Source organism: Pleurodeles waltl, chromosome 5, assembly GCF_031143425.1.
Source record: "Pleurodeles waltl isolate 20211129_DDA chromosome 5, aPleWal1.hap1.20221129, whole genome shotgun sequence".
Taxonomy (NCBI): Eukaryota; Metazoa; Chordata; class Amphibia; order Caudata; family Salamandridae; genus Pleurodeles; species Pleurodeles waltl.
In genome coordinates, this window is record NC_090444.1 from 362,917,491 (window position 1) to 362,937,425 (window position 19,935).

The following is a 19,935-nucleotide window of genomic DNA, read 5'->3' on the forward strand; positions in this document are numbered from 1 at the left end:
GTGGGACTCCTGAGACTCGGATTACTAGTAGGGCTCAATCTGCATATCACCAATAGTGAATGGGGAATAACCACTACAATTAGTGAGAGGCCAGTGGGACTCAGGGACCTGCCTATTGAACAATAGAGGCCTGACCTCAGGGAGCTGTGCGTATTGTTTGTGCATACCATGTTTCACTTTGTGTTCTTATATAAATACTCCTTTTTTCATAAAAGCAAGAATTCGACTGCACAAACATTTATAGCTATTATTGAATGTATTTTGAGTTGCTAGCCTGTATTCACCCCCTTGTATCTCCCACCCCAGAGAAGCCTTGTACTGCTCGACTGACACTACTACTGACAGTAGTGGAGAAGTGTGGCTCAATGGTTAGAGCGGCAGACCCTGAAGCAGAGATCTGGCTCAAGACCAGGGTTCAAGTCCCGCTTCGGCAGGTCTTGGGCTCAATTCCCCTTGACCAGATAATTCTCGCCTCGGTGCCTAATCTAATTCATGGGTCCCACTCTGCAACTCTGGGCAATAGCTTGCTTAATCTCTACAACGGCCCCAACAGCGCTTGGATGCCTGGCTTCACCCTGGGGGTGCTCAGGAGTGGGCACCTCACAGGGAAAAGCCAGGAGGGGTTCCATAGCGGTATGAGTACAGCGCCTTGAGACCCTAACGGGTGAGTAGTGCGCTATACAAGTGCTAATTTACATTTACATTTACATTACAGTCAAGTGCTGAAGGGTACTTGGCCCAGTTGCTGTGGACCCTTAGTAAGTTGGGGGCCTAGGGAGATAAGGGGTTAAAGGCCTAACCTCCTGCTGCCAGTAGTTCCTGTCTGCCCTGTGGCTCTCTAGAAGTGGTCCTGACAGTTGCCAATTTCTTTTTTAAGAAAAAAACACAATGCTTTTGAACTTATATTATTTCTCCATAATTATCTTCATTCAAACCAGGGAAGGTTTTATTTTGAGAAAAAGAAACCCTGAAGCCTTTTTTAACAAAAAGTTTCTGTCTTTTATTTAAAGCAAAATCCCCGAAATATTTTTTTTTATTATTTAACTTCACCAAATCTCTGTTACCATCTTACTGGACTGAATTTTCAATTATGTATTTTCTTGTTCCTCCTATTCGTGTAGTTAGTTATTATGACTGCTGCTTAAAATAGTTCTCTTGCACAGGTGTTTGTAATGAAAAGGCCCAGTTCAAAATTCAGTATTGTCTACAAGCATAATACTGTCAACAAGCACTCTGGCTCGTTCTTGACTTGTAGGCATTCTGGTTTTATATGAGCACGACAGCTTTCGTTCACTAGTTTCCCTTCAAATTCACTGTGGATTAGCTTTTTCTTGAAATATATAAAATGTTCAATTTCGGCATTTAATGAGGATTTTTACCTGTGTTGACTTCTGTCTAAAAACAAAATGAGCATTTAGAATATTTTAAACGTATTCTTCAGTGTATGACAGATAATTATGTGAGATTTAAAAATAAAGGAATTTACATGAGGGCTTTTTTTCCACAAACAATGATACTTTTCCATTTACGTAAATTTACAAATCATACAATACGGTTACATCTACTCATGTTGTTATCATATATCATGTTTTTTTTACATGGCTCCCAAATCTAGTTTCTTTTCTTTTAATAACTTTGGTGCAGCAGTAGAGCTGCATCTGAAGAGCACCATTTGGGAAAAATATTGTTATGGACTACGATGGTGGACTGGACCTGGTTAAGGGTGTTAAAATCGAATGTTAGGCAGTCAGTTTTGGATTTCATTTAATCCATTTGTGCAGGAAAGGTGCCTCTTGCGTCGAATAGTTTTCCAAGGTATTTATATTTTGATTAAACTGATAATCTAACACCTTGTATCAGTCATGCTCCGAGTGTTTTTGTTTTCTTGCTGAATTTCGCCACTTTTCATTTTTTTATAATCAATTTCTAGTTTATGCCGCTTGATGGAACTGGAGAGTGCACCAAGAAGCCGTTGCACCACTAGAGGGGTTATGCTCATCAGGGGTAAATCATCTTCGTATAGCATATGCGTGAGGGGAAGGCCCCCGGTTTGGTGGGAGGGCATTTATGCAATCCATTCTGTGGATAGGCTTGACAGGAAGATGTTAAAAGGTAAGGGGTCATGCACGCACCCTTGTTTGAACCCATGGTTGTATAGATTTTCTGAGAGAGTTTTGAGCCATCACCGAATTTAACATGCAACTGGGTTTCAGTGTACAGGAGTTGGATGGCATTTTTCGACTTATCCCACGAGAGGTGATTCTTTCCCATAGCAGGTTTCGGGGGACCCTGTAGAACGCTTCCTTAAAGTCAATGAAACAGGCATATAAAGTTGATTTCGAGTCAATGGCTTTCTCAAAACAAAGGGTCAGAGCGACAAGGTTTTGACAGAATCTTCTGGCAGGAGCAAAATCCTGCTTGCTTTCATAGAATAAGTACCGAATTATCCACCCATTCTTGCAGGACTAAGGTTGCATAGTGCTTGGCATCAACATCAAGCAGGGCTACGAGGTGGTAGTTTGTTGGGTTGCCTCTATTGCCCCTTTAAAAAGTGGGTGGATTTTTTTATCCTTGCCAGGAGCCCAGAACTGCTGGATTGAGGTTCACAGCACTAAAACACTGGCAACATTTTTTAGCACATAATTCTAGATTGATTTTGAACACAGCAGGTGTTAGGCCATTCGGACCTGGGGCGCCATCAGAATGTCTCCTCCGTATAATTGTTTCTAATTGTTTTTGGTTAATTTCAACTTGCTCCCTGTTTGATTGCTTCATCTCAAGCTAACCCAGCCCTATTTGCATAGACTTAGCCCCTTCTATGTCCTGCCTTACTGGACTGATCTGAGTCAGAAGTCCGCTGCAGCCTTGTTGGATCCATTCCATCATGTTTGCCTAGTTCTCTTTTTGCCTTGTTGCATGGATCTGGTGAGTCTGAGTTATAGGACTCCTGCAGCCTTGTTGGGTCCCTTCCATTGTGGCTCTGAGGGTTCTTCTTGCCTCGTTGAGTAATGTTTTTGCAGGTGTGGGGTCCATCCTTTCTCACTTAAATTTGCCCCTTATAGCACAGTGTTGTCATTGTTGAACCCATGAATTATGGCCCTAGAAACTCTCGAATTACAGGTATGGAGACTTTGTCCAAGTCATGTCTAAATGCTGTTTCTTGGCCAAACATATCGCCCTCTTATACTCTTCATGCAGTTCCCTTACTTTGTCTTGTTGTCCCTTCATTAGAAGGTAACGTCTCAGCAGTCGGTATACCCGGTTTAGAACCTTTTTTGCTAAAATTATGTTTTTGACATCCATGCTGTGTTTTTCTGGTTGGTAGTCAGTGATAGGTCGGATGTTTTCTTTTTGCCATGCCTTGTTATCAGAATCCTACAGTATTGCTCCCAGTCGCTAATAGCAGTTGACAGTGAGAAGGTTTTTTTTCCTAATAGATTCATTCAATGTAATAGGATTTCATCCTGCTGTTGTGCTTACCAATGCTGTCACTTAAGAGTTTCCGATTTTAGGTCTGCACTGAAAGTGTTGGCTGAAACGTAGGAGTTGACCGGGGTTATCTGTGGGCTATGGTCACTTTACTGGCGTTTTTTGATTTTTAAAGTCCGTAATATGTGTGAAGACAGCTAATGAAGTTGTTGTATAGTCTATCACAGTACGTTTTTGAGGAGTGCGTCCAGGCTGGTGGTGTGCCCTCTGAAAATCTCCCATTGAGGATCCGTATCCCTGAAGCTCTTAGGGTTGTGCAAGCCGTGAACCTACGTCTAAGTAGAACTGGTATAAAACATTATTATATCTGGTATGCTTCCCTGTAGGCTTGGATGTGCACTCTACATAGGACAGGCTTCAGTAGGGGAAATTCAATAGGGGAACCTCAGTTTTTCCACCAATATTATAAACTAAAGATATCAGCAAAAGTGCACAACAGATAGCTTAAACAGTAACACAGATAATGGTACTTACTGCTCAGCATGTGAAGTTACCTCCTGATATATTTGCAGTTTTATGTGAAAAATACGCATAAGAGTCTTATACATAATTCTGAAAGAAAGTATTTAAACAAATCGACTCACCTCTTCTTCCAATGCTCTCTCCTTTATTCAACAACGTTATTTAATAGTTTTTCAGCACAGAAAATACAATGTGTGCAAGCTATGCCATGCAAAAGATATTTGAGATAAAAATATTGGTATGGTTAGATACATATTATATACCATTTTTATTTACAATTAGCTTTAACACCTCGGAAATAACATTTAAGAATCATTACTATCCCCACTTTATTCTTCAGTGGAAGATAATCCCTAAATCTGCTTTTCTTAACAAAGTAGATATCAGAGAGCTTCCTCTTGTGTTAATTTTACCTCTTCTGAGACAATTTGACTTGCTTAAGACGTCGCATGTGAGACATTTCTGATGGGGACTTCTAACCACAGATTCTTCACCATCCCCAGGTGCCAGACTGGATCCAGAAACGTTCTCATCAATTTCCGGGCGCATCAACAGGTGGCTTTGTATGGCTTCGCATCAGGTCCATACCCCCGGGATATGATGTCCGGGCCACTATATATGTGCCACCTTTGAGCACTGATATTGGTTCCTTTCTTTGTGCACTTGTTGGCGTGGATCCAATTTTCTCCAATCCTGTTACTTCTGAGGTCGATTTTCCCCATAAAACAGCAGGGAATAAACTGTGTCATAACTGTCACCAGCTGATGTTGGTCACTGACACCCATGATGTCTGTCTGTGGTGCCTGAGCTCCAAATACGTCTCAGTGTTGTGTCCGTGCTGCACAAAAATTAACTAGAAGGCCTTCTGTGACCAGGAAGCCAAATAAGTCACCGAACACCAGAGGATGAAAAAGCACTCTCAGTTGAAGTTGAAGGTGTGACGGTCCTGGATGAAATTGAGGGTGCAGAGGAGATTCTGTGACAAGCCATCTATGAAGTCATTGGGTTCAGGTAAGTCCAGGAAGTCCCACAAGAAGCATAGGAAATTTAAGCATGGGTCTTCTTAGTCCTGCCACTCTTGCCACTCGGAGACATGTGATGCCACAGCAGCTCCAACAGCTGAAGGTGGCAATGGGCCACATTTTTTATGCCCCACCGCATCCCTCTTTAGCGCATGGAGCCCCATGGGTCCGTATAGCATCCGCGGATCAATTCTTAATGTTGATGCTCCTCCAGCGAGAAAGTGGAAGTTTGCCCTCTGAACTTCTTCTGGAAGAACAAGTTAAAAATGCTCAGCTTGGCCCATGTTCTGTCTGCCCTGGATCCAGGAGACTGTATGGTAAGACTGACCTTGAGAACTCATATTTTCACATCCCCATCATGCAATCGCAGATGTTCCCTGTGGTTTCAAGTAGGCCAAGAGCACTATCAGTTCACCGTGCTCTGCTGTGACTCTGCCAGAGCACCTTGGGTGTTCACAAAAGTGATGATTGTGGTTATAGCCTATATAGGGAGGTTGGGAATACCTTTGCTCCCATATCTCAATGACTGGCCAATTTAGGTAGGCTTGTCTAAAACAGCCGAGAACCACCTCCTGACAACAGCAAACCTGTTCACACTGTTGGAGCTTTCCATCAACGTGCCAACATTACAAATGATACCTTCACAACTGCACATGATGGTTCATCTAAGCCATCATGTATATGGTGCTTTTCTGAGCCATCTCTCCGCCTCAACAAGACCAGAATATTCGAGCTGTGATCTTGATTTTTCAATCTGCAGCCTGGATCTCTTTGCGGTGGACTCTGAGGCTTCTTGGCCTCCTGTATCCTGCTTATGGACCACACCAGGTAGCACACTGGGGCTCTGCAGTTGGATCGGAAGTCTCAATCGGCTCAGCACTGAGGCTATCTGTCAGACTCCATTCATGTGTCGAAGGAAACTGTGAAAGAGCTACAATGGTGGCTGCTTGACTGCAATTAGAACGTCTCCATAACCCACACAGGACTAATCGTCATGGGGCATACATTGTTACTGGGATGGGGAGGCCATCTGCGAAGGGTGTAGATCAGAGGACTCTAGTCTGTGTCGAAACATTCCCTTGTTAGAGTTGGGAGTGATTTGCTTGCCCCTGACCATCAAGCAGGAATGGGTAAAGGTAGTCAAAGACAACACAACTGCCATGTGGTGCTGGAACAAACAGGGTGGTGTGGGATCGTGGGCCTGTGCCAGGAGGCTCTACATCTCTGGAATTGCCTGATTGCTCTGGGCATAACCCTGATCGCACAACACTTGCAAAGCTTTGAATGCCAGGGCAGACAAGCTGAACTGCTGTTGCCTAGCAGATAAGGAGTAACAGATACCAATTGAATTGTATAAACTGCTGAGCCAAAAACTGGCCCCATATCTCCTGAAGATGTTTGTAGAGAGCCGCCAAAAGGCTATACTGCCAAAGGATCAGAGACTGGTGACCGTAGTGGTAATCCCAAAAAGAGGAAAACCACCTGAGGAGTGTACCTATATAGACCCATTTGTCTCCTGAACACGGAGGCCAAAATCCTGACCAAGGGCCTCGCCAATCGCCTAATAAAAGTAATCCCGAAATTGGTACACCCAGATCAGTCGGGTATAAGTCTCGGTGCAATACTGCACTGAATCTGCAATACCTCCATACCGTACTGAGCAGAATCCCATACTTGCAGGAGCAGTCACTGGTGTTTTCCCTGGATGCCTGCATGGCATTTGATTTCATGAAGTGGGCATACTTATTTGAGGTCCTGATTAGGTTGGGTTCTGGCCCGGAAATTGTCAAGTGGGTGCGCCTTCTATTTGCAGAACCCCTTGCGCAAGTGGAAGTAAGTGCATGACAATCTGGTGTTTTCCAGCTGCAGCCGTGATCATGCCAGTGTTGCCCCTCTCCCCATTGATGTTCCCTCTGGCACCCTTGATGGCTTGGATGCGGCAGGACCCATTGTTCCGACTGAGGCCTACATTGGTCTGAGCACTGGGAAGACAGAATATCGCCTTACGCAGATGATGTCCTGCTTTACATCACAGACCCAGACCTCATGTTGGCAAGACTAATACAGATAGTCCACACTTTTGGCCACTATTTTGAGTATTCGATAAACTGGGCGAAATCCTTAATCTACACCCTATGGGGAGGCCCACCGTGCCTGCCACCTGATTGTCACACACTCCTGGCCATGGCAGGTTTCTGTTATCTTGGGTTGTTCCTTGCCATTATCCTACCCTATTCTTTGAGAGGAACTTGATGCCACCTCTGGAAAGACTGAGAAGAGATGTTCAACACTGGAGGTCTCTCCCACTGATGCTCCTGGGCCGAGCAGCATGCTTGATGAATGAGGTTGTTGCACAGGTTTCTGTATATACTACATAACACTCCATACCCAGTGTCTGGGTCATATTTTCGAGATATTGAGAGGGAGGTTAACACACTGCTTTGGAACAGGGGCTCGGCACATATTACGCGGCACAAACTGTCAAGGAGCTGGCTTAACCATGGGATGGCCCAACCATATGTTCACAAATATTACTGGGCAGCTCAGCTGACCACCATTAACGGTTGGGTCCTTGGACATCCTAATGAACTGGCTTATCAACTTGATAAATGGCAACTGCAGCCAGGGGGGCACCTAGGGGCACTATACGACCTAACATGCACCAGCAATTCAGGAACCCCACGACAATACTAGTGAACATTTGGCACATGCCCACGCAAACAATGGGGTGGAAAGGGACAATCACACAAGCCACACCTCTCTGGGATATAGTGGTGCTGCTTGCACTCAGCAGTCTCCCGGGTTTTGCCAAGTGGGACCTGATTGGCATCTCCAGACTAGAGGACCTATGGCAGCAGGGAGATGCAGTCCTTTTTGCAGAACTACAGCAGTAATATCAACTGGTTCCAAGTCATCCTTGTGTTTCTGGATTGCACCATGAGAGTGTGGTCCCCAGAGGTTCTGGCCATGAGCATCTGTCCTCCCATTTGGCTACCAGAGGGCATGGTTCTGCACCAGAGACTGCACAACTTACACCACCATGCTTGAAGAATGAGCTGCTATAGTTGATGGACTTTGATCTTTATTCCAAAGTCTTGAATATAATTTTAACAAGCCATTTAGAATTGTCCATCAGAAGAACAAGCCACATAATCTTGGGTAACGTTCTTTCTGGTGGATACTGTGTCCTCACACATACCTCACAGACCCATCCTCCTTCCGGTTTCTGTGGAATGGACTCCTTTAGTCCACCCTAAAAAGGTTCCAATTAGAGATCTGCACACAGGCACAACATGATTACTGGGATCGTTGCGTCACGGATAGATATCAGAAAGAAATTGACATTGATGCCCAGAGGTGGCAGTTATATGGGGCCCTGCATTCACTTTCAAGGCAGGATGGACTTGACACGTGGCCACATGACCCCACCTACTGGCATGTTATGGAATCGCTGAGAAATGTCTCCAGATGCAGTGTGGCATCTGGGGTATTCACAAGGTGAAGAATCTGCAGTTAGAATATCCACCACAAAGAGCATTACCAAACACAACTAACTTGTTTGTTATAATTTGTATAAAAATATTCATCATACACTTTCTTTTTATATATCCAACTTATCTTTTGTTACTTTTGATAGAGGTTTGCAAAATTTGTGTAAGTTTATTTTTGCGTAATTATACAAAATTCAGGGAAATTTACGTGAAATTACACAGACCCACCATTTAGTGCTACTTTTTATGCTTTCTTCTGTCCATCTTGGACTTAGGCATGCATTTTGCCCCAAACGAAAATCGCTAAAAATATATAACACGTAGTACAGCTGCTTTCATTATGTTTGTTCATTTTTTCCCATGCCCCACTGGCTGGTGTTTTCCAAAAATGTTGGAAAAGTACACGATGTGGCATAATGGTATTATTTCAGTCATTTAGCAAAATAGGCGCAATGACAAATGATAGAAATATTGACATCGACGTAACGAAAATTTCACCCTGACCTGCTTTGGAGTATACTACGCTTGCATGTTGTTAGTGTTTTTTTTCTGGATGTTTCTACAATGGAAGAAATAAAGAGGAGGAGTACAGTATTCAGCTATCTTGGCCCAAATCTAAAATGAAAAAATGGGTGAGGACTGCTGTTCCTCAAGGCCAGTAGTGGTAAGGACAGGATTGAAAAGTGAAGTCAATAAGAATGCCATATACATTTTGATAAATATTACGTCATGTGAAATTAAATAAGCTGATTTTTGTATGCCTGCAATAAAGCTCTTCACCTATTTGGAGGGAACTTTTGCTGAAAATCCACTCTTTTGCCACTATTTTTTTTTAAAGACTTGCTGCGGAGGGTAAACTCCAGTAACCCCTGAGAATGGTACGACCGGCCTCATACAGCAGTGAATATAAAGCTATTTTTAGAGACCGTTCAGAACCATTTCTACTTGTTTTTAAAAGGATTTTTCAGGGTGAGAAATCACCCACTCCTGAAAAGTAGGACTTGCGTTCTTCTCTTGCATGATCTTATTTGAAATCGGTATTCATGAACTGCTTGCAGGCGGGTCTAGTACTAGCTCAGAAAACAAAAAAAATGAAAGGGTTCTGTTTCACACAACCACTTTCTCGGTTTTCCACAGAACCAGGCTGTAACCGGCTGATGAGCCCATTTTTAGGGTGAAACCGTTCCTGGGTTGCTTGAGTTCCGTTTCAGGGGGTACCTGGCAGTTCATGCTGGGCTGTTCCCATTGGAGCAGGGTCAAGACTGATCTACAAATGGCTGGGTCCAAACTGAGGTGGTATGGTTAGCAAAGAACAATGGTTTGGGATGCTACCCCGAGCATTGTCTGTGGTATACAAATTTAAAGCATTCCGCCCACCACCTTTTTATGTTTTGGTTTGCGAGAGTGATCGGTTTTCAGAACATTGTCATTATCTGCAAATTCAAATACTTATGAGTGTTTATGCAGTGTTAGATACTGGTTGCCCTATCAACAAATAAAATCCTTGTTTCTTCAAATAACTGAAGACTTGAACAGAGTTAGCTACCTTGTTTGGTGCGAAATAGAACGTAAGGTGAAATTACCTGTGAATGGTATTATGATAGTTTAAACCATATTGCACTCTTGTATTTGTTTCTTGTTTATTAACTAAGAAACTAAATTTGTATTACTGTATTTTCCACTTAATTATTCCACTTAGATTGCATTAAGAAATGTAATGGACTTGATATATATCTTGTTAGACCTGGCATCCCTGGTGTGGTCTCCCCTGTCTTTTTTGCCTCTGCTTCCCCTGTTTTGACTGTGTGCTGGACTCTGTTTTTGCTGTTTTCTGTACTCTAGGCACTTTACCACTGCTGACCAGTGCTAAAGTGCAAGTGTTCTTGTGTAAATTGTATTGGTGATTGGCTTTTCCATGCTTGGCATATTTGATTTACTGATAAGTCCCTAGTAGAGGGCACTAGAGGTACCCAGGGCCTGTAAATCAAATGCTACTAGTGGGCCTACAGCACTGGCTGTGCCACCCACGCGAGTAGCCTTGTAAACATGGCTCAGTCCTGTCACTGTAGTGTCTGTGTGTGCAGTTTTAAACTTCCAAACTAGACCTCACAAGTGTACCCACTTGCCATGCCCAAACCTTCCCTTTTTATACATGTAAGGCACCCCTAATGTAGTCCCTAGGAAGCCCCATGGGCAGGGTGCAGTGTATGTTAAAAATGGAACATGTACTGATGTGTTTTATATGTCCTAACTGTGAAATACTGGCAAATTAGTTTTTCACTGTTGCACGGCCTATCTCTCTCATAGGTTAACATGGGGAATGCCTTTGCATATCATTTTAAGTGCAGTTTCCCTTTAAGAGCAGATAGAGATGTGGAGTTTGGTGTTTCTGAACTCACAATTTAAAAATACATCTTTTGGTAAAGTTGGTTTTTAAATTGTCTGTTTGAAAATGCCACTTTTAGAAAGTGGGCATTTTCTTGCTTAAACCATTCTGTGACTCTGCCTGTTTGTGGATTCTCTGTCTGGGTCAGACTGGCAGTTGGCTGTTTGTGAGTCTCCTCTAAACAGTGACACAAAGGGAGCTGAGGTGTAGCCTGCATATCCTGATGAGCCATCTGGGCTAGAGTGGATGGAGGAGTGGTCACTTACACCTGAATGGGCTGTGCCTGCCCTCATACAGTGCAGTCTCCAACCCTCTCTCTGGTGTGTGTCTGGGGCAGACCTGGGCAATGCAGGATCTTGTGAACAACAGAGACTTTCCTTTGAAGTTTGCCTACTTCAAAGGCGGGTATAAGTATCGGCCCAAAAACCCCCAGATTTTTAGATCACTTCTGGAACCAAGAGGAACCTTTGCCAAGGAGAAGAGCTGAGGAGAAGTGCTTCCCCTGCCTGTGACTGGGCTTTGTTGGGCTATCCTGCAGTTGTTGCTTCTGCCTGTGAAAGGGGACAGAGCCTGGACTTTGTGGAATATTCCTGCTTGAGAAGAATCTCCAAGTGCTTGGACTGAGCTTGCCTCCTGTTTTGAAGTTTCAGGGCCATCAAAGACTTCCTCTGCCAGCACGTGGACTCTCTGCTGAGGCTCCTGCCTTGCTGGGCAAATTTCTACACACCACTTGCAACGTAGCTAAAAAATGATGCGCCACCTGCTTAGCAGCTAAAATTGATGCTCCACTTGCATCATGGCTGAGAGATCAATGTATCCCTGCTGGAGAAACAATGCAACACCTGCTTTCTGATAACGACGCAAACCCCACACATCACCGTTTCCTAACACCGTGTGGCCGGATTTCTCACGTATTCTCGCTGGGTGTCAAAAATCAACGCAAGCTTGTGAGGATCCTAGGTGCCTTGTCCAGAATTCGACACATCCGTCTCTTGCGGAGAGGAAAAACAACGCATCACCTACCCTACTGAAGAAGGAACGACTCATGGCCTCACTTGCGAGTAAGGAATCAACGCATTGCTGACTTTTTCCACGCATGCTCACCCTTGCAGCTTTATTTTGTACACAAACCATGTCCTTTGCCTAAAATCAACGTTTCCATTGTTTTCTATGGACTAAGACTCTTTTTACTTAAAAAATTCATATCTTGACCAGTGCATGATGGATTTTTGTTGTTTTGGTTTTGATTTTTTTAGATAAACATTACCTATTTTTCTAAACTGGTGTGGTGTCCATTTTGTAATGTTTTCACTGTATTACTGTGTGTGTTGGTACAAATACTTTACACATTGCCTTTGAGATAAGCCTGAACACTTGTGCCAAGCTACCAAGGGGTGAGCAGGGGTTGTTTTAGGAGTGTAACTTCCTTGCGCTGACTAGAGTGAGGGTCCCTGTTTGAACAGAGTGCAAACTGACTGCCAACCAGAGACCAGTTGAAATTACCTGTGAGTGGTATTATGATAGGTTAAACCATATTGTGCTCTTGTATTTGTTTCTTGTTTATTGATTAAGGAACTAATTTTGTATTACTGTATTTTCCACCTAATTATTCTACTGAGATTGCATAAAGAAATATAATGTACTTGATAGATGTCTCCTTCCCTTTCTTTTTCTTCAGGCTGTGGGGAGCACCTTGTTCGGACCATATTGGCCAGAGAATGTTCACAAGCTCTACAGGCTGAAGATGCCCACCAAGCGCTGCTTGAGACTATGCAAAATAAGTTTATTGGTAAGTTCGCAGTGCGGTCAAACAATAGACATTGCAAAGAGTCTGTGGTATAATAATATCTCTTTTTACCATGAAGTACGTGATAGTTTTAAACAAATAGGACACCTCATTTAGAGACAGAAGAACTGGGTCAGTTGTTCAGAATTTCTTGACACCTATGCTGTTAGAGTGAAGACTTTGTGGAAGAGCTAGAGTAGCAGAAATTGCAAATGTTAAGTCCTAACTACTGAAAGTTCTCGCATCTCCATAATGGTGCATCTAATGTATGCAACAGTCTACTGTGGTTATCAAAGCCCAGATATTCTACATGTTATAAATTGGTAGATGGTATGTTTACGGTAGTTTGAGGGCCTGCCCACGACTGCCTCTCAGTTAATCATTAAAGTAATCTTCAAGGCAAGAAAGGTTCCTACTGGCAGTCATAGAATATGTCAGAGGTCTCATTGAATTTCATCCCTTTTGCTGAATATGCTGACAAGCCTGATTTACAGATCTTCGTCAGTTCTAGGCAGTGTGTCTGGTTGACAGTGATTAGCCAATATCACCTTGGCAATAGATTTTAAACCGAACGTGCCCAGCCTTCTTGATAACAAAGAATCCTGCATTGATCATGCAGTTATTAATTAGTCATTATGTATTTTTAAATTAACTGGGTGCCTTGTACAAATACCCTTACACCACTTGCTTTCATCTTGCCAAAAAGCTTTGTTCAGGCAGGGGGGTATAAGAATATTGCTAGTGATAATTGACCCAGCATGCTTCTACTCGTTTATGTAGACTTTGTGCATTCTGTTATCTCTGAGACAGCTGTAGGCAGACAGGCAGGCAGGTGGCCATTTGTCGATGTACAATGATCAGTACAATGATCTTCATTTTTTTCATGAATCCTCTGGATTGTATGAGGGTGGTTATTGTTTCAGTCCTTCAAATGGCAAAGTTGTTTCTGAAGAAATGTAACTCCATCATCACACCTTTGAACCTCTCCTGTATGTAATTTTAATTTAGTCTCAAGTTTATTTCATTGAGGTACAGAAAATAAACAGTTTATTCATTTTTCACATATATTTGTTATATTATCAGGATCGACTGATCATGGCCTGGTAGATTTCGGTTAGCCCTTTAGGTGAGCACAGGGTGACCAATTTACCAGTTTCATTAGGAAAATCAGGCATGTTATGACCCACTCACCTCTCAAACTTACTTGGAGAAAATGCATGTTGAGGATATGTCAAACCTGTCAGATGATTTAGTTTATTTGTGGTATGTTACTGGTATATCCCTCCCCCACCCCACCCCCAAAAGCGAGCTCACACAAGAAATACACAATGTTTTCTTTAAAAGCTTTATTTGAGGCCAGTTTTAGAGAGGAATATTTGTAGGTGTTTCATTGCCGTTAAAATGCGAGTGCCAATCTATTTGCTTTTGACAATTCTTGTTTTTCAAGAATTGTCAACAAGGTAAAAATCAAAATGGCCGGCAGAGTTTCACAACACATACTCGCATAAGCATAGATTTCATTCAATTGAGGAGCATTGTTTCCACTTATGGAACACGATGCACTGAACAATTTAACCTATCAGGGCAAAGATCAGAATATAAATCAGGATCCAGCACATGTTATGGTGGGGAAATGTGTTGCATGTGGGCCTTGGAACTTTGGTTGCCACGTCCTGCTGAAGGGATCCTGCATTATTAACCAAGTGTGCACAAAGTGGAATGAAGCTTTGCTAATTTACAGTACCGATCTGGTATCCTTCTCAAGCTATAGTTACGAGGCTTTTTAGAATTGGAGGAGTGGATTAGTTATATGGGTTGTTTTCTTTCTAACGTAACTCTGGTGTCATCAACCACAACCATTAAATTGTGATGTCTGTAAAGCACTTAAATCCAGAGGGCTAGACTGGGATGTAAAGGCAATTGGAAAATGATGTTAACACCGACCTGATATTGCAGGGAGAATCCTAGGGAAGTGAACACGTTTGACCTTCTTCAGATGATATTGGAGGACCACTTCAAGCAGTCTTATTTTTAGGGCCACATGAGCTACTTTACAACACACATTTCTCTATGAATTGGTTAGATCACTGATTTAATGAATAGGTTTAAAGTGTAAACTCTAAAGCAGTGATTCCCAACCTGCGGTCCGGGGACCCCTGGGGGTCTGCGAATCCTCCTCAGGGGGTCTGCGACTGCTTATAAAATTAAATCTTAACCGATTAGGTCCCCAGCTTTAAGTAATGACTCAGTGGGATAGTGGGTCCTCGGATTCCAATAATGATGCATTCGGGGTCCCCGGGTTCAAGTAACGATAAAGTGGGTGTCCAAAGAAGTCAAAAGGTTGGGAACCACTGCTCTAAAGTATACAGGCATACTTCAGGGCCTTGCACAGTAGTCAGAAACATTTTTGCATGTTTAAACAGAAATACTGCATTTGAGGTATAAAAACACATCCCAGTACAATAATGCAGGTGCACAGTGGATCGACCCATTGTAATAATACAAGGCTAGTGAACAATACACACCAACAGAGCAACCCAACAACAGATTAGACAACACACAATAATGACCTAATACGCCATCCTCACACAAGAATGTGGCACAGCGGCATACCCCATCACAGCAACATTCCAGCTCAATTTAAAAACATTGTAGCGGCATGTATCATAATAACACGCCATTAAAGCACAGAAATAGATAACATATCTGCACAACACAAGATAAAACATGGTAAATCAACAGTGAACAACAACGCAGCACAACATCGTGACAATTAGCCATTAAATAACACAAACATTGGATTACAACAGCACAGTATGAATGTGTTGTGTTAAATCGTGTTTGTGTTTTCTATGTTGGGGTGTGTTGTGTGTTTTATAGTGTTTGTGTTTCATTGTTCTTTTGATATCAGTAAGGTGTTGTTTTAGTGTGGATTTCAGTTGTGTTGTGTTCTGTCGTGTTTATCATTATTGTGTTTGCTTGCATTGTCTTGTTTTGTTTTTGATCCATAGATGCTGTGCTATTGTGTTTTATGTTATGATATCTCACTCAAGACACTTTAATAAGATTTTATGTTTTCAGCCAAAAGTAGCGCATTTATTTGTACATTTACCAGTGTGAAATGTAATAAGTCACCGGTTCTCAAGCCCTACAGATTTGCAGGACAAATGCATGTGCACTTGTATGTGACTGGTTCTCATCTACAGTGCTGCAATACCTCCTTATAAGCATCTAAGTTGTGCTCATAAAATAACATAAAAACAAAATAACATAATTTGTATTTGTAAAGTGCACATTCACCAGGAGGGGTATCTTGGCTCTAATTGAAATAACAGATGTTTATTGTTACCCAACTAAGGGGTACTCATTTTATGAACCTCAGAACGATGAAAGGCTGAGTGGACCTGCTTGGGTTTGGACCTGTGAGCAGATTCCTGCAGTGGGTGCATTAGTCCACTGCTCCATCATTCCTGCAAAAAGCTCAGAATATGGCTTAGCTAGGTGACATATAGGTGCTCAGCCACAGGAAGCAACATGGAAGCTCCTTATCAGCCATGGCTCATGAGGGAATGATGTCTCTGTATCAGTGCCAGAAAGAGCCCTGAACAGCCTTCTCCCTACCAGGAATGGCTCACAGCGTTTTGCAGTGGTAGGGCGGTGCGTTCGGGGAGGGGGGGAATTAATAAAAAAAAAATTTAAAAAAAAATTAACTGTATTGCCGCCGCTGCCACTGCGCCGTTCCTCTGCTGTAGCTGCAGGTACAGGCTCCCTGAATGTCCTGCAGCCAGTTTGAACGCTGCTGTCATTCTGGGGGCAGCATGACAGCAGCGTTCGGATTGGCTGAAGCATACAGCCAGGGCGCTCCAAGGCTGACTGTGAGCCTATGCCTGCTCTCTCCAGCCTGGAAACACAGTGTCGGGATGGAGAGAGCACAGTGCGCATATGTGTTCTGCCGGCCCGAGATGGCCGGCCAAACATGCATGCACACTAAGGGGAAGTGCTGAGCACTTCTCCTCTGTCCCAGTCACAGCCCGTGGCCCGCCCCTTTTACTACAAAACGATAATACACATAGTTTATTATCGTTTTATAGTAGAAGGTTTGCAGCTGCTGCTGCTGATGGGTGGTCAACGCTCCTCTGCCATAGTGGAGGAGCTGCATCTGTTCCCTACAGCACGGGATGGGGGAGACCCAGGGAACAGTAACTATTATAAATAGAAAGCAAAGGTTATGTAAACAGGCAAGATGCTGCATTGTGGAGATTCCCTTTGTATCTAGTCATCTGAGCTAATAAGCATATTAGCACCAACATTCTGATATTCTTTGAGATTTCAGTGTTTAGATGCTTGTCCGTGCATGCCTGAACTTCATTGATATTTTGTAGTCAAAACGCCTGTTTGCAGGACAAGACTAAGTCATGTCTATGTGGCTGTGCTTATTATCTGGTCAATTCTTTGTTGCAGGCACATCAAATTGCTCTGCCTCTCTGGAATCTGAAGCGGTTCTCTTTCTGAGAGAGCTGTGAATATTTATTTTATACCACTAGCAACATTATTTTCAGAAAAATACCCTTGTGATACTTGATGCAAGGTGGAAAGGAAGACAAGAATTCACTTACATATTAAGTCTAAAGCTAATATTTGTTTCTGAATATATCAACTAATCGCACACTATCAAGCACACGTTTTATACGATAACCAAAAATGGATATGAACTTATTAGGAGTTGCAAATGAACAGCAACATTTGAGGGCCGAGTCCACAATGATCGAATGCCCAATATAAGGGGCTCTTAGGCATATAAAGAAAAAACAATGATACCCCCAGAATTATATGGGTTATTCTTTTTCATATGTGAATAAATTTAATCACGCCAAAGCTGATATATATTGGTGTATATCACTGCACATTGATAAATGAAAAAGAAAGTTATTAGCCTTATGCCTAATTTGATTCTGCACTAGGGTGCAAAAATTAGATACACGTGCTGGATGCAGGGAAAAGCAGCACTTGTGCACCTTTTTTACATGAGTTCAGTGTCATAGACAGGCCTGGAATCTCCAGATGTAAGTGTCAAATGTGCATTGATTTTGTCAGAGGCGATGGTGAAAAACAAGCCATGGAGATCTTCAATAAAACTGGATAAACAGTAGGTGGCACACTTGTCAGCTGGCAAAAGATTATTGAAAATTGAAGTTGATGTTGCTGCTAGTGAATAAGGCATGTAATTAGATGCTGGTGAGTTTGCCTTTGGTACCACAATAGGAGGTAGACAACCAAAGATGGCTGAATATGGAGTTGTCGAAGACACATCATAAGTTGGTGGCACATGAGCAGCAGCAGTTCTGCTTCATAAGTAGCAGACTTGATCATAGATAAGTGCAGAGTCATGCAGAGGTAGCAATGAAGACCAAAAAGTCCAGTGCTGGAACACAAACCCACACCCAAGTAGAAGGCAGCAGCACAATGAGTGTGCTGCTCAAATGCATACAGCATATTCATCGCCTTAGTAGGATGAGTAAAATCACTACACCTCCAAGACACAGAATTGATGAGAATTCACTGAGCAGATATGAAGTGAGAGAACCCAAAAATGCAGGTGTAACTACAAACACGTTCTGACGAGCAGTTAATAATAAAGAGGCTATTTTGTTAAAAACATTAATAACACCTCTTGTGTTAGTAAGATGGAAGACTACCCAAACAAGTCAACGAAGTGAGTCAGACAGCGGAGTATTTAAGATGTGCTGTGTTTCTGCTGCAGAATGTGCAATGTGAAGGTGTAAAGTTTGTGGTTCAGAAGTTAAAGAAACGTTTTTGTGTTAAAACTGCAAGGGGATATTCAGTTCACTAAAGCACATAGGGACTAAACTAACTTTTAGCCAAGAGAGAACATCAGTGTATGATGGAGTAGTGTATGATGTCTCACCACAACCTTTCACAGGTATTTATTTGGGAAGCAGATAAATATAAATTTGACACAACCCACAACATGAAACATTAGTTCTACAATATAGTTGCCATTGTGAAGAAGGGCTTGGTAACAAGGAATAACAGGTGCAGATGCATCCAGCAACTGGCAAGTATGGAGAGACAGAGTAAAGTCATAAAAGCTTTGTATAGTGATTGTGTCGCATAACAGAGACTATTCAAAATGATTAAAACATGATGATGTGCTAATACACAGCAAAAACAACAAGTGATGGACAGAATGCTGAACATTGTCAAACACTCACCCCAGTCATAGATCTGGGTTTAATCCATCGTTCTTTTGCTCACCATGCCACCCCAGTCTGGACCCAGCCATATGCAAATCAGTCTTGACCCTGTTCCTCATGGGAACAGTCCAGACCGAACTGCCAAGCCAGGTCCTCACTGGACCGGAAACAAGCATCCTGGGACCGGTTTCGGGGTTTCACCCCTCATCAGCCAGGCTAGCTTGAATCCAGTGGCATGGGAAGCACAGGACCCACGTCTGGGCATACCCTTCCCACTTAGGGCGACAAAGCAAAAACAACAAGTGTTGGACAGAATGCTGAACATTGTCAAACACTCACCCCAGTCATAGATCTGGGTTTAATCCATCGTTCTTTTGCTCACCATGCCACCCCAGTTCGGACCCAGCCATATGCAAATCAGTCTTGACCCTGTTCCTCATGGGAACAGTCCAGACCGAACTGCCAAGCCAGGTCCTCACTGGACCGGAAACAAGCATCCTGGGACCGGTTTCAGGGTATCACCCTTCTTCAGCCAGGCTAGCTTGATTCCAGTGGCACAGTGAGCAAGGGACCCACGTCTGGGCATACCCTTCCCACTTAGGGCAACATTAGTAACACAAAAGGATGATGGACGGAGTGCAGACAATGCAAACACTCACCCCCAGTCACAGATCTGGGTTTAATCCATCGTTCTTTTGCTCACCATGCCACCCCAGTACTGATGTGCTAATACACTGCATTGAGGAAGAAAATATGTTGGAACTGGAGGTCCCATCAATGTAGGTGTGTATAGGTTCATACCATTCCATAGAGGATTATTGTTAACATCCATAAAAGTACATAGAGAACTAGTACCACATAGCAACCACATTATGCTGAAATGATCAGCTAAAAAAAATGTGTCTCTTCTATTTGTTGTATAGAGGGCAATTGATAGGCCGGCTTTTTTTAGCCGGGTATTTCTGACCTGCATTGAGATTGTAATGCACAAGAGTGTACTTTCATTAAGGAGGGGCCATTTGTGATTTAAGTGTAAGAAGAGCCCAGCGAAGCTGAATGAGTGCAGTTGTTTGAATTTCTTTGT

At 42.8% G+C, this 19,935-nt stretch overlaps 1 protein-coding gene across 2 annotated transcripts in view; it reads left to right on the forward strand.

Annotated features, from left to right (window-relative positions):
• Positions 1-19,935, forward strand: part of TASP1 (taspase 1) — a 628,686-nt gene that overhangs the window by 438,825 nt on the left and 169,926 nt on the right. For both annotated transcript variants that reach the window (XM_069234107.1, XM_069234108.1), the window contains one exon: positions 12,529-12,639. In XM_069234107.1, coding sequence (XP_069090208.1) covers positions 12,529-12,639 — 111 coding nt within the window. The remainder of the gene's footprint in view (positions 1-12,528; positions 12,640-19,935) is intronic.